This window comes from Panicum virgatum, chromosome 7K, assembly GCF_016808335.1.
Source record: "Panicum virgatum strain AP13 chromosome 7K, P.virgatum_v5, whole genome shotgun sequence".
Classification (NCBI taxonomy): Eukaryota; Viridiplantae; Streptophyta; class Magnoliopsida; order Poales; family Poaceae; genus Panicum; species Panicum virgatum.
Window position 1 is genome coordinate 25045734 of NC_053142.1, and position 14266 is coordinate 25059999.

The window sequence follows — 14266 nt, forward strand, 5'->3', positions numbered from 1 at the left end:
TGTGGGTTGCTTTATCAATACAAGATTTTCAAAAATAACTTAAATTTGACAATGCTTGCACATATTTTTTTTGAATAAGACGAGCGGTCAAATTTTGGGTCAAAAAAGTCAATTGAACTACAATTTAAACGAAAGTAGTATGTATGGGCAAGTCAAACGTGATGTTTCGGTTAAAAAAATGCCAAACCTGATCAATCCCCTCGCTCACTCTCTGTTTTTTTTTAAAAAAAACCTCGCTCACTCTCGAATGGAAAACGCACAGACACAATAAAAAAAAGACAGCGCACCTGACGTCAGTAAGCCCATGTCGGCCCCACACACGGCGCTCGCTCATTCGCCCAGCCGGCCCCGTTGACTGGTCTGGCCACTCCGCCCCGCCCCACCCCACCTTGCAGGCAGACACCGGGCCCGAGGCCAGATCCCATCGGCCGAGCGGACCCATCCATCCTTCCCCACCCCGGGCTCCCTCTCCGCCCGAGCCGTTCGAAAAATTTCAAATCCACTCCCCCTCTCCTCCCCCAACGTCTCTCTCTCTCTCTCTCTCTCTCTCTCTCTCTCTCTCCGGCCACGGCCACCGCAGCCATGCGGTCCCTCTCCCTCTTCTCGCGGCAAGCGCGCCACCCCACCACCCCGCCGCCGCCCTCCTTCTCCGGCGGCGGGGGCGGGGGCGGGGGCGGGGGCGGAGGCGAGACCACGCCGCGGCGCCGCCTCCCCAAGGAGAACGTCGACCCTTCCTCCTACTCCTCCCCGGCGCACCACCACGGCCCGGACCCGTTCCGCTCCCCGTCCTCCGCCCTCAAGCCGCTCTCCGCCCGCAACCGCCCCCCGCGCCCGCCGTCCTCGAACCCGCTCAAGAGGAAGCTCGACGTCTCCTCCGCGGCGGCCCCGCCGCACGACGCCGCGCCCGCGCCGGATTCCGGCGTCCAGGTACGGCTAGGGTTTCGTGGGTGGCTCCAGGGATCCGGTGTTGGGGGGCGCGTCAGATCTGGCTTGACGGGTGCTGGCTCTGCCGGTTTCGCTGTTGTTTGGGTCGCAGGTGGTGGTGAGGATACGGCCGCCGTGCCGGGTCGACGAGGAGGAGGCGGGAGAGGATGGGCGGGGCCCGGAGGCCTGCGTGCGCAAGACGGCGGTCAACTCGGTCGCGATCCAGGGGCAGGACTTCACGTTCGATGCCGTCGCTGACGCGGTCTCCACGCAGGTGAGGCTGGGGTGAAATTTTTGGGGGTAATTTCTCCTAGCTTGGGGATTCGGTGGACACTGTAGGGATCAGCTCAATTTTCGGGTTATTTCAATGAGGAACGTAGATGTATAAATGGTTGTGGTGACTGGTAAATGATTTGATATCCGCTGCTGCTTATGTCTGAGAGTACGTTTTGAGAGAGATGGCACTGGTATGGTGTTACCAGTACATTTCCGAGACAATGTTTACATTTGTGGATCAGTAACCAGGAAGTTTTTCTGCATTGGTGATCATAGCATGACCGTGGTATGATTTGGCAGAGGCCAGGGTTGAGTTCTCTTTGCTTTTCACACACGTAGCTAATATTCGTTATCACTGCAGTGAATTCTTTAATCGTGCAGCAATTTTGCTTAGGAGCTAGATTCGTTCTGAGTATGCAACATCGACAGAATTGTGTACACTTACTGGATTTTGTTCTTGAGAGGACAAAACTGCTGTTTGATTCCTTATTAAGTTAATTAAATTTCTCTTTATCTTTGGTCGTTTCACTATATAGTTCTTCTAATTTGTTGTTTAATTGTACAATCACTGTTTGGTGTTGTGATGGTTTAAGTCCATATGTGTTTAATATGGATATTCTTTTATAGGAGGATATATTTAACCTTGTTGGGCTGCCACTTGTTGAGAATTGCTTATCGGGTTTCAACAGCTCAATATTTGCCTACGGACAGGTGATTTTATCTTCAGTTGAACATCTAAATCAAATTATGTCTGGGATCTGGAAATAAATTGACTGATGCACCCTCATTCTTATTTTGTCACTTTAAAAGACTGGCAGCGGAAAAACCTACACTATGTGGGGGCCTCTGTCTGCGCTTTCAGAAGATTCAGTGAGCAGTGAGAGGGGGCTGACCCCCCGTGTATTTGAGCAGTTATTCTCCCGCATTAAAGAAGTAATGTGATTTTTTTTCTTCTTTTTTCCTTTCAAGAATTTCTCTGAGTTGAAGCTGAAACTTGCTGTCCTATTGCAGGAACAAGTTAAACATGCAGATAAAGAGCTAACTTACAATTGTGTCTGCTCCTTTCTTGAGGCAATTTCTGTTCTTAGTCCCTAGAACATATTGTATCCATTCTTGTGTTTTGCTCAGAAAACGTGATCCAGTTTTTTTATTAAATGCACAGATCTACAATGAACAGATAACTGATTTGCTAGATCCCACGCAGAAGAATCTTCAGGTGAAAAAAACGAATGGCTAAGTATAGTAGCATAACACAAAATCCTTTACTCATTTTGCTAATATGACCTATTCCTTTGCAGATTAGAGAGGATGTCAGAACTGCCTGTGTTTATGTTGAATCATTGACAAAGCAATATGTTTTCACTATGAAGGACGTAACTCAGTTGTTGGTGAAGGTGTGTACCTCAATATTGACATATATTCCATCCCCATTATTTGTTGTGATGGCATTGAACCTAATTTCTGTGATGTCTTGTTTAGTACATAACACTCTCGGTGGTACATAATAATTATCCCTTGACAAGTAGAAATACTGAGCACGATCATTCTGTACTATTTTAAAAGGGAGAAAATTTACCTGAGTTCCATCTGTCATTGAACATAGCTGTACTGCCATGGAAGATTTTAATGGCACCTCTAAGACCACTTGATGTATACAAACTGTATGTCTGCATCACACTTAGTTCTGCAAAATTTGATCACAACACAGATTGCTGCTTCATTAAAAAATGATATATTTCTGTAAGCTCTACAGATCTGCAAATACAGACTATTTTTTTAATTTGTGTTGAACATATTTGTTACAATTGACGCAGGGCCTGGCAAATCGAAGGACAGGGGCAACAAGTGCAAATGCCGATAGCTCGCGCTCGCATTGTGTTTTCACGTGTGTCATTAAGTCCGAATCTAAGGTATCTATAAAATTTTGGCTCAGTAAAACTTTATATTTATTAATCATGCCAGTCCCTATCTTGAACTTATGTGAGCACTTGTTAATTGGCAAAAATATAATTGTACTGTTTTCATTTATTTTACCTTTAGTAAGTGTTCTTGAGCTTTTGATAATGATGCTCTATCTTTTCGACTTTCTTCAAGCTGATTGTTCTTTTGAGTTCTGGTCATTGCTTTACACGAGATTTATTCTAGTTCTTTCCATTCTTACAAAAGCACAGGACAACTAGATTTGCTTGTGTGGACTGTGAATGTATTTTTATGTTTGATTTTGTATACCAACCAGAGGCTCTCTTGCAGATTTAATTTATTGAATCACATTCTGTTGTTTCATATATGGAATGCTATGATGTTCTTTAAAATGTGTTCTGAAACATATGATAATGAAATTACTATGCTGAATCCTTGCAATCTCTTTTGGCTCCTATGCATAGGAGAATTACCATGACTTCTTGAAGCACAATATATTTTTATTGTATTTTCATTTTTTTTTTGTTCCTGCTGTTTGACCATGCAATATGCAGCTTTAAAAACTTGTAGATGTCCATGTACTGATAGAAACAAGGTTTATGTTAAGGAAATCCATGTTTGATTTGCTTATATGAATACATTGAAAATGTTTCTGTTGTTTGAGTCACTAGTTGCTGTCTAAGATCTTTGTTGGATTCATTTTAGATGTGTCTATTATTTATTTACTTTTGCTTGCTATTGTTCTATAGAATCCAGAGGATGGCTCAAGCAGCACAAGATCAAGCAGGATAAACTTGGTAGATCTTGCTGGATCAGAGCGGCAAAAACTAACGCACGCAGCTGGTGATCGACTAAAAGAATCTGGAAATATAAATCGTTCACTTTCACAGCTCGGGTAAGGTTCTTTTGCAAGGTTTTTTTGCTGAATTCTCAAGACATTGGCTAATAGCTGAACTCGGATAAATGCATATGGTTTTACTGCACAGCATGATGGTCAGAGACTGCATAGAAACTTCTCGAGTTATTTAATGACTGCATCAGTTGGCAAATATGAGTGGCTGTTTTGCCTAGCATCAGTTCTGTTCTGCATATAATTATTGCCAAATTTGATATTAGAGGAACAGTCTCTTGATTCCGATGTTTTCATGGTGGGTGTCACGGTTTGAGATTTTTTTTGTAAAAGAAATTGTTTGTTTCTAGTTGTGTTTTCTGCGATTCTATAGTTGTCCTCACTGTTGTTTATGGGATAAAACCAGTATTGTTGCTACCCAACATGTATAGCTCTGATTGCTAACCTCTTGATGATCTGTTATTTTTTTGTAATATATTAGTTTTATTTTTATTTGTTATATACTATTCTTTCTATCTATATTTCATACTTTTTAGTTCTTGGCACAGAAATTAAGATCTGTACCAGTCTACCAGATAATCAATTTAACTTTAAGCAGCATATAGAAAGTTTTGGCACAACAAAAATCAAAATATGAGGTTAAAATCAAGAGCAGGCTACTTTTGAGAACACAAATTATATTTATAGTTTTTTTTCAACACGATATTATATTTATTGTTGGTTTAGGAAAACAAAGTAATGGTTTTGGAGGAAAAAAAAAGGTGACTCGGGGACTAACACCTCTATCATTGTTTTTTACCCTGTTCACATACAGCAATTGGATATAGTTGTGATTCTCAAGGTTCTGATACAACTATGTTTTTGGTCACTGCAGAAACTTGATTAATATACTAGCAGAAATATCACAATCTGGAAAACAAAGGCACCATGTTCCATATCGTGACTCCAAGCTCACATTTCTATTACAAGAATCCCTAGGAGGTAATGCAAAACTTGCAATGATTTGCGCTGTTTCACCATCCCAAAGGTACTTTCTGAGCCGACCAGCAATTTGTTTAATTCTTCTGGCCAGCTACTGTTGGTTACTTGGTTCCTCACTCGATGTTCTTTGTTCTTATTTAGCTGTAAGAGTGAAACTTTAAGTACACTCAGATTTGCTCAACGTGCAAAAGCTATAAAAAACAATGCTGTAGTTAATGAAGAAAAAGTTGAGGATGTAAATGCGCTGCGTGAGCAAATCAGGCGGCTGAAGGTATGATTGTGTATCATCTGACAACCAAGTTTCTCTACAATGTTTTGCTATGTTGATTCAAGTTTTATCAATAGTATCTTATTTTCTATATCCTACACTGTAGGACGAACTTCACCGTATGAAGTCTAATGGAGGCTTAGAAGGAAACAATGGCAGCTTTGCTTCTGGATGGAATGCAAGGCGCAGTTTGCATCTGCTGAAAATGAGCTTGGGTCGTCCTACAACATTCCAAGCTATCAAAGAAGATAGTGATGAGGAAATGGAAATTGATGAGAATGATGTTGAGAAGCCCTACAATCATGATAATACGGCAGTATCTCCTATTAAAGGTAATGGGTCTAAAAGTCTACAAGCTTCGATGGATATATGTGCTGGCACTTCACATGTTGAAGCTCTTGATGGGGATAAGAATTTGATATCAACAAAAAGGTCCTGCTGTGATGCTAATAAATTTAGCGGTGGCACTGATGTTGGAGATGGAAAGTGCAAGTTAAACCTTGCTGCCAGTATACAGAGGGGACTTCAAGTCATTGAAAGTCACCAAAACAATAGTGCATGGAGGAGAGCATCGGTTGGGTTAAATGCTAGAATCATGGATATTCAGCCTTGCAAGGTTGATGTTGCAATTCAGACAGATCCTGAAGAATCTGAAGCCAGAGATAACCCTCTAGCTCTGATTCCTAGTTGTCTACTTGAAGCTTCTGCAAATGAGAGTAGGGATCCCAGTGCTTCTAGGGACCTACAATTAGTACCAGCTGATGGAGCAGTACCAGCTGATGACCAAAAGCAGCAACACTTTCTGAAAGTAAGTTCAAGAAAAAGAAGTTTGATTCAGTTAAGTTTGGCGTAAAGCACTCATGCATATCTCATGTCCATATAGGCTGTGGAAAAGGTTTTGGCTGGAGCTATCAGGAGAGAGATGGCGCGCGATGAACAGTGTGCTAAGCAAGCTGCAGAAATTCAACAGCTCAATCGTCTGGTCGGTATTCTTCTCTAGACATAAAACAAGAAAACTATATGTTCCTCTGTGTTAATCATTCTGGTTTTGCAGGTGCAACAATATAAGCATGAACGTGAATGTAATGCTGTAATTGCTCAAACACTGGAAGGAAAAATTGCTAGGCTTGAGAGTCTCATGGATGGAACTTTACCAACCGAAGAATTCATGAATGAAGAGTATTTATCACTTTTGAATGAGCATAAGGTAGCATGAATTTTCCATTCCCACTGTACTTATGTTACTATATTTCTTGTTGAAGCCTGCATTTACTTATTAGCTATTATGTTATACTAACGAATGCAGATCCTCCAAAAGAAATATGAAAACCATCCGGATGTTTTGCGTGCTGAAATAGAGGTAAAGAGACTCCAGGAGCAATTGGACATGTTCAGAAACTCTGGGGATGAGAAAGATGTTCTACAGGAGGAGATACAGGATCTGAAAAATCAGTTGCATTATATGCTTTCATCATCATCATCAATTCGTAAACTCTGGCCTCCACTGCCATTTTCTGGGCCTGGCACAAAAGACAAGGATGGAGATACTGATGTTGGGGACGCTCCAGATTGGACTGAAGCTGAGAGTAAATGGATTACACTCACAGAAGAGCTTAGGGTTGAACTTGAAGCAACTAAGTCCCTTGTTGGAAAGTTGCAGTCAGAATTGGAATCTGAAAAGAAATGCTCAGAGGAACTGAAGGAGGCAGTACAAACAGCAATTCAGGGAGCTGCGAGACACCTGGAACAGTATGCTGATCTCCAAGAGAACCATTTCCGTTTGCTTGCGCTGCATAGGAGGATGCGTGAAGGTGTTGAGGATGTGAAGGCGAGAGCAGAAAAAGCTGGTATCAAAGGTTCCGAATTGCGGTTCATCAACGCCCTTGCAGCTGAAATATCAGTTCTAAAAGCACAAAATGAAGGCCTTCAGGGCCAGCTAAGGGATACTGCCGAAGCTGTTCAAGCAGCTGGTGAATTACTTGTACGATTGAAGGACGCAGAGGAAGCTGAAGCACTAGCCAAGGTATGGCTTTCTGACATTTGCTGAGACTTTACATTTGACAGATAAAAGAGTAGGTAGGATGCTCGGAACGTGGTAATACAACAGAACTTCTGACTTTAGGGTGAAAATATGTAATTGTCTATGCTCACAGTATTTTGTCAGCCTAGTAACTTAATCATGGATTCTTCAGTTTGAGTAAAAAGTAATACATGATTTGCCTTTGTTTGTCGCAGAAGCGGGCATTGGTGGCAGAGCAGGAGACGGAGAAAGCTTATCAAGAGATTGACAACTTGAAAAAGAACTACGATCAGGAAATCCTGGCTCTAAACCAGCGTCTCACAGAGTCTTCTCAGTCTCAGTGCAAGGATGTCGCTGTACAGCCAGAAGAGCCCTTTCAGGCTCCTAGGTATGACACTGCTGGTAGCCCGAGGGGCCAGCAATGGAAGGAGGAATTCAACACCTTGCAACAAGGCGGATCATTTGAGGTCTCCAAGAGCACGGACCTGAACTCGTGGTTCTCCGGATACGACAAGTGTAACATCTGACAACGCGTGGTTTAATTTCATTCGGTCCTATTTTGTACCATTGAAGTGGCGGTAGTGTAATTTTGTACACCTGGTAAGCAGAGAAGGGAAAGGATGGCGGTGCCTCCACACCGTCTTGTGAGGTGCACGCGGATTATTTCAGATCCTCGACAACGTTGTATCCTGTCTTGTAAATCTAGATGGACATTTTTTTTACATTAAAAGCGGCGACACCGATGTTCTATTGATGTATCCTTGCAAATAAATCTCAAGTTGTTGGGTCAGGACAAGGTATTGGTTGGTCGTGGTTAGGTGTCTCGCCAGGATGTCATGCACGATGCAGCTACTATTCTCTGGCACCAATAGCAGGTCAGAAACTCTTAACTGTAAAACCCAGGTGCTTAGAGCACATGCTAATTAAGTTTAAAAATTTCAAACCGGGTGAACAATGTTGAGCGGTCTTTATGCGTGCTCGATGTGCGGCGAGCATCGGCTCGCTGCCGTGCCGTGCTGCATCACTCCGCTGCTCGCCCATGCCGTCCTCGTCTCTATCCCGAGCCGCCCACTGCTCTCTCCCACACGCGCCCCTCTTCTTCCTCCCTTCGCTCTTCTTCTTCCTCCTCTACTCAGAGGTCGAACAGAGCCATGGAGGGCCTCCTAGCCTCTGGCCGATTCGACGTCTCCACGACCTCCCAGTCCAAACCCTCGCACCCAAGCCTCCCCCACCACCTCCTCCAGCTTCCCAAAACCCCAGCCGAACTCCTCGGCCCAATCGAACAGGAATCGAATCTCCAGACCACCATGAACAGTAGTTCCGCCCCTCACCGTCGAAGTCCTACCTCTGTTCCTTCTCCATCCAACCTAGGTATAGAAATCGACTCCCATCAACTCACCGATGCTCGTGCTCTCCTCGTTCTTACACGTTCCCGTTGTTTCCGTGCTCGTTCCCGAGCCATGCCGCCGCCGGCATGCTGCTGCTCGCCGCAAGCCACGCGCACGCGCCTCCACTCCGCCCGGCCCTGCTGAACCCTCCCATGGCCGCCCTGTCGTCGACCACTCACCGGAGCGCCGCCGCACGCCGCCACCACCGCCGCCGAGGTGCTGCTCCCGTCGCCGGCCCTTCTCCGGCCACCCCGGCATCAACCGAGATCACCCACAAGTAGCTCTCGTGTCCCTCATGCTCCCCCACCCCTCCCTCGCCGCCGGCAAGCCACCCCATTGCCGGAATCGAGCTCCCTGAGCCTCCTCTATTCCAAAAATCACGTGGAGGACCCCAGGCAACAATAGAAAGAAATGCAAGGGCCTTTTTGCGAACTCTGTGACTCAAATGAATAGTGCTGCGAAGGGTTCTTTTGCAATAAATCGGCTGAAACTTTGGAAAATCATAGTAAATCATAAAAAAATCAGAAAAATGCAAACTAAAATTTGTTGGATTTCTTGTTCTACGATATACAACTTTTCTTACAGGTTGATCTTTAGTTTATAAATAGTTTTTGCTCTAGTTTAAATATTATTTTAAGTGGCTGTAAATTTTAAAAATACACAGTAATTTGTAGAAAAAGGATAAAATGGTGAAACCAGTTTTGTTAGTTTTGTATTCATGCCTATTATCTATGATAATTTGTTTGGTTAAGTTTGCATGTCTTTTCTGATTTATCTTGTTTAGAGTAGCTAAAAATTAATATATTTATGATTAATTATAGAAAAATGTTTTTACTGCAAATCCAATTTTTATGAGTTCCTTGTAATGTCCTCTGCATGCTCAATTTAATTTGTGAGTTATGCTTGCTGTAGTAATTCTTTTCTTAATTCTCGCTCTAGTTCGTTGCTCGCATGTTCATTAGTATTACGTTTGTGCATCATCGCATGTGTTACGTTCATGTGCCTTTGCATAGTATTTCATCCATGTTTCATTCATAGCATGTTATTTTCATGTCACCGCATCATACTAATACATGCATCTCATACATGCATTATAGTGACCAAATCGTCGGAGGTCGAACCCATTGAGCCTGCCGAGTCCATCGAGCCTGAATCTGGAGTCCCGTTCGTGGTCGAGTCAGAAGTTAACCAAGCCAAGCAGCTAACCATAATCCCTTGTGCCTATTTAATTTGATTAGTTTAGTTATCTCACTTGGGTATTGTGGGGTTATATATTAGGATATGTACGTACTGCATATTTATACCTACTTTGATGCATTGTCCTTCCTTGAAGTGTTTAACCATGTCCTTGCCACATATTAGTTAGTTAATAACTTAAATTGACCATATGCTTAGTTCTACTTAGAATACTCATATTACTTACTAGAAAGAATAGTTTGGAGTATTACACTTACCGGTTACCCTTGATCGCACTGGTTCGGCTTGGTGGTAAATGTATGGTAGTATCGAGGTTTGAGCGGAATGGTAGGGCCTAGAGAATGAAGTCACACGGGCATAGTTCGCTTGGACCGATTAAGGACCGTCCGTGGATGACGTTGGTTTTGAGCAACTTTTCGTGCTACCACATATCCAAATAATGGTATGGATGAGCCAATTACCTTCTTTGACTTGATCATTGATGTGCAGTCCTAGATACGTGGCCAAGGGCTATGCAGGGAGGCTTAGGGGTGTCCCCGGTGGACCTATGTGTAGGAAAGTTTAGAGGTGTCCCCGGTGGACCTAAGTTACTCCACGCGTAAGCTAGGTGTGAAGTTCAATGATCGAGCCTTGTTGGGAACGGTTGACGTGAGTACCCCCTTGCCCGACGTGATCGGTTGGGTAAGCCGCATGGTCCTCGCGTCGTGTGGGTAAAGTAGTACACCTTTGCAAGGTTTTAATCAATTCGAATTGCCGCGCTCTCGGTTATGAGCAAACTCATTATCCCATGAACTCTTCGTAGAAATCCGGTTGTGATGGAAATGGTTCTTGTTACCTTTATGATCATTCATATATTATGCTCTTAATCAACTAAAACTTTTGGGGTTTGGGCAAGAATAATTAATCTTGCTAGGTGATAGTTTAGAGAGCTCTTACTATGCAATAATTACTTAACCCTAAAGCTTTCATTTGAGCCTTTGCATAATCCTTGCTTATTTAATCGCGTAAGTCTTGCGAGTACCTTTTGTACTCAGGTTGCTTTCTAAACCTAGTTGGTGTTCGGCCACTTCTACCCCGCTGATCCAAATGCGGGGAAGGAGTAGGTCGTTGTGGCTGTGATGGTGTCCTTGAGCAAGATACCGTCATCTTAAATATGTTTTTATCGTAACCGAACTCCGTGAGAGTATGTAAATACAATAAACTTTAAGTTTCGATTTAATATGTCTTTCGTGAGCCCAAGGCTTGTAAAGAAAGTTTGAACCCACCTATATCGAACTTGTAATATTAAATATGTAAAACTGCTCTTTGTGGATCATCGGCAATGTACGTGCTTGTATAACGGTACGTGTGCTTAATCCTAGTCATGTGGCAAACATGTACCGGGACTACTGGATTTGCGGTCGTTTTAGGTGAATTATGTTGATTAAGTGCCTCTAAGATATGGATTAACATGTGGCATGTCGAGAGACGGACATGTGTTAACTCTCATCTTAATAGATTAATCAATAATTTTCACTTAAACCGAGTGCAAATTGGGCGGTTCTCACATTAACCCCCTTCCCGTTTTCTGGTGTGGTGGTGGAACTGTTTCCTGGTCCTGGCAGCATGTGATGAACCAGCCTGATGAATCTTCACGCCGGCTGGAGTGCTCATTTTCTAAAGCTTCGTGGCTGACCGGCCACTCTTTTTGACGAATTTATGCTCTGTTCCTGGTAAACTCTTTCTACTGCTCACCTTTTTTTTTTTTTGAGAAGAAGCAGAACTGCAAGTTGGTTTCCTAGTCGGCAAAAGCTCCTGTCACTTTTCTTGGTCGGATATGGTTGGCATTTGGCAAAGCACAGGGGGCCCGGATGCATGGAGAACTTCTAAAGGAACCGCTTGTTCCCCAAAAGCCAAGCAGATCAACCATCAACAGGCTCGTACCTCGTCTGCTGCACGAGCCGTCTCGTCACTTGGACACCTCAAAACCTGAGCTGTGATGTGACTCTGAGCGACGAGACGACGACGGCGAGTGGGGGGGCGCCAAATAATCGGGTGCCGATGCGATGACGCCGGAGTCGTGGCCGCCCCGCTCCGGGCCCTGCCCACGTAATCACCTCTGCAAAGCTTGTTGCTCAGTCGTCTCACTCAGGACACTCGTGATGTGACTCTGAGCGACGAGACGACGACGGCGAGTGGGGGGCGCCAAATAATCGGGTGCCGATGCGATGACGCCGGAGTCGTGGCCGCCCCGCTCCGGGCCCTGCCCACGTAATCACCTCTGCAAAGCTTGTTGCTCAGTCGTCTCACTCAGGACACTCGGGGACCCGGACCGGGCCGTGGGTGTATGTATGGTACTGGGGTCTGGGGCCGCGCGAACAGGGCCTTCCGTCCCCGTCGTCGTCTCGTGTGGTGTGGGCAGTTATGGCCCGCGGGCCTCCCAGCCTCACCGGCGGCCTGCTGCACGGTTCTTCTTGGAACATACAAAAGGTTGGTTGACTCACCTTTAACAAAAAAGTTGATGTCTGATAACAAGAAAAGAAAAACACAAAAGTTGATGCTCAAAAAAGAAAAAACCTTTGATACAAAAGTTTGAATCCGAGGACTAATTTTAAACATCATATATATATTCATGTTACACTAATTTTTTTTACGAGGGAAACATTTAGTCTAGCTGCAATTTGGAATTTGCTTAGTTCGGCTGGCCGGTACCAGCCAGAGTTCAACTTTTCGGTTGAATTTCGCCGAAATTTCGGTGTTTTTTTCGTTTTCGCTAGTTACCGGGAAGTGAAATTCCGGTATTTTTCGTTTTCAAATTTAAAAATTTAAAAATATTTATAAAAAATTCGAAAAAAATATGATAAAAAACTAGGTGTTCTTCTGAGCAAATAGGACTAGAACACATTCAAATCTAAGATCATTTGCTAGGCTAAAATTGCATTTTAGTTGAAAAACAAGGTTATTTGTAGTCTAATGAGGTAGAATTTATAGCTTTTTAGTATCCGACGCAGCTTGGCATTTCTCCAGACCCCTCCTCGCTCTATACAAATTATATTTTAGGAATTCTCTATATAAATTGAATAAAAAAAATTCAAACACTGTCACATGAATTGATAACCAATTCAAATCATGTTTGTTCTGGATTTAAAACAACTTTCAATTGGATCAACTAATGTCCCTGAAATTTAATAGGCATATCCGCAATAACAAGAATAATAAAAGTCTAGTTGAGACCTAAGAGAGAAAATGGAAGTTGTCACATGAAATGACAAGACTTTTAATTGGTAGTTTTTGAAATAATTAAATAACTTTTAAACCATTGCTCAAATGAAAAAGTTCCTGAAACAAAAGTTGTAGATCTCGAAAAACTGAATAAAGTTGGTATTCAAAAGTTTTTCATTTGACCTCCGAAACAGTACGAAAATCACAACGGACATCATTTTCCGGTCGAAATCACCGAATTCGACCGAAATTTCGGTCGTTTTTTGAATTTGAATTCTCTTTCCGTTCGGAATTAGCGAAATTCGGCGAAATTTCGGCCGAAATTTCGTTTCCGGGAGTTGGCGGGATTCGGTAGAAAAACAAAAAGGTGAACTCTGGTACCAGCCATGTCGGAATCTGCCAGCCAGCCCGCACCAGCCAGCCAACCGAACAGGGTGATGCGCACAGGCCGGAGGGCGACCGATCATGCGCTGATGGCAGGGGCGAGCCTGGCCAGCCGTCGCCGGGCAGCCGGGCCCCGATGGGCGGCCGCGCGGGCGGGCTGTCACGAACAGTGGCGGGCAGCGCGGTGGGGCGGCGATCGATCCAGATCGAGGAGGAAGACGACACGCCGCGGCCGTTCATGAAAATAATGAAGCCGCTGTGTGTGGAGTGTGCTAGTACTCGTAGCTCGCACTGCGTCTGCAGCCTATCCTACAGCCTATTATAAGTACGTAGTACGTCGGAGTAGCCGTCATGTGTGTACGTGTGTCTGCCATGTATCGATCCGCTATGCGTACGTCTAGCATCTGTTCTAGGGTACGTGCTGATGATCGTCGATGGACCAGCCACAGGGTCGATCGTACGTACGCTGGGGGAGCAGAGTACGTGCTCGTGTGAATGATTCCGGTGATGACGACGAGATCGCGAGAACCGACGACGAGGCGGCTGCGGCGTCGAACCTTGGTGGAGTGTGAAAAAAATAGAGAAACTACATTATTTAGTCTATTTTATTTGACCACAGCTCCCTCCATGGTAATTCCTCCATTTCAAAATACAGACCGTTTTGATTTTTCTAAATTTATAGGATTTGTTGCGTGCACTCCTAAATATAATGCATGTATAGATGCACAGTATAATCTATAAATTTGGAAAAGTCAAAATGACATATTTTTGAACAGACGGAGTAATTAAGAAGAAGAATTGTGATCTCTATATCTTCCTTGCAGCCACTCTCACCCTCGCTAATGGGACCAATAATC

The 14266-nt window shown here is 43.9% G+C and overlaps 1 protein-coding gene across 1 annotated transcript; it reads left to right on the forward strand.

Annotated features, from left to right (window-relative positions):
* Positions 1-531: 531 nt before the first annotated feature.
* On the forward strand, positions 532-7993 carry LOC120640613 (kinesin-like protein KIN-12A). Its single transcript, XM_039916505.1, has 16 exons — positions 532-927; positions 1037-1198; positions 1828-1911; positions 2011-2133; positions 2212-2271; positions 2363-2416; positions 2499-2594; positions 3015-3110; positions 3870-4015; positions 4845-4997; positions 5093-5222; positions 5326-6027; positions 6103-6201; positions 6274-6426; positions 6526-7242; positions 7455-7993. The coding sequence occupies exons 1-16, from the start codon at positions 583-585 to the stop codon at positions 7764-7766; spliced, it is 3432 nt and encodes a 1143-aa protein (XP_039772439.1). The 5' UTR covers positions 532-582; the 3' UTR covers positions 7767-7993.
* Positions 7994-14266: the final 6273 nt, after the last annotated feature.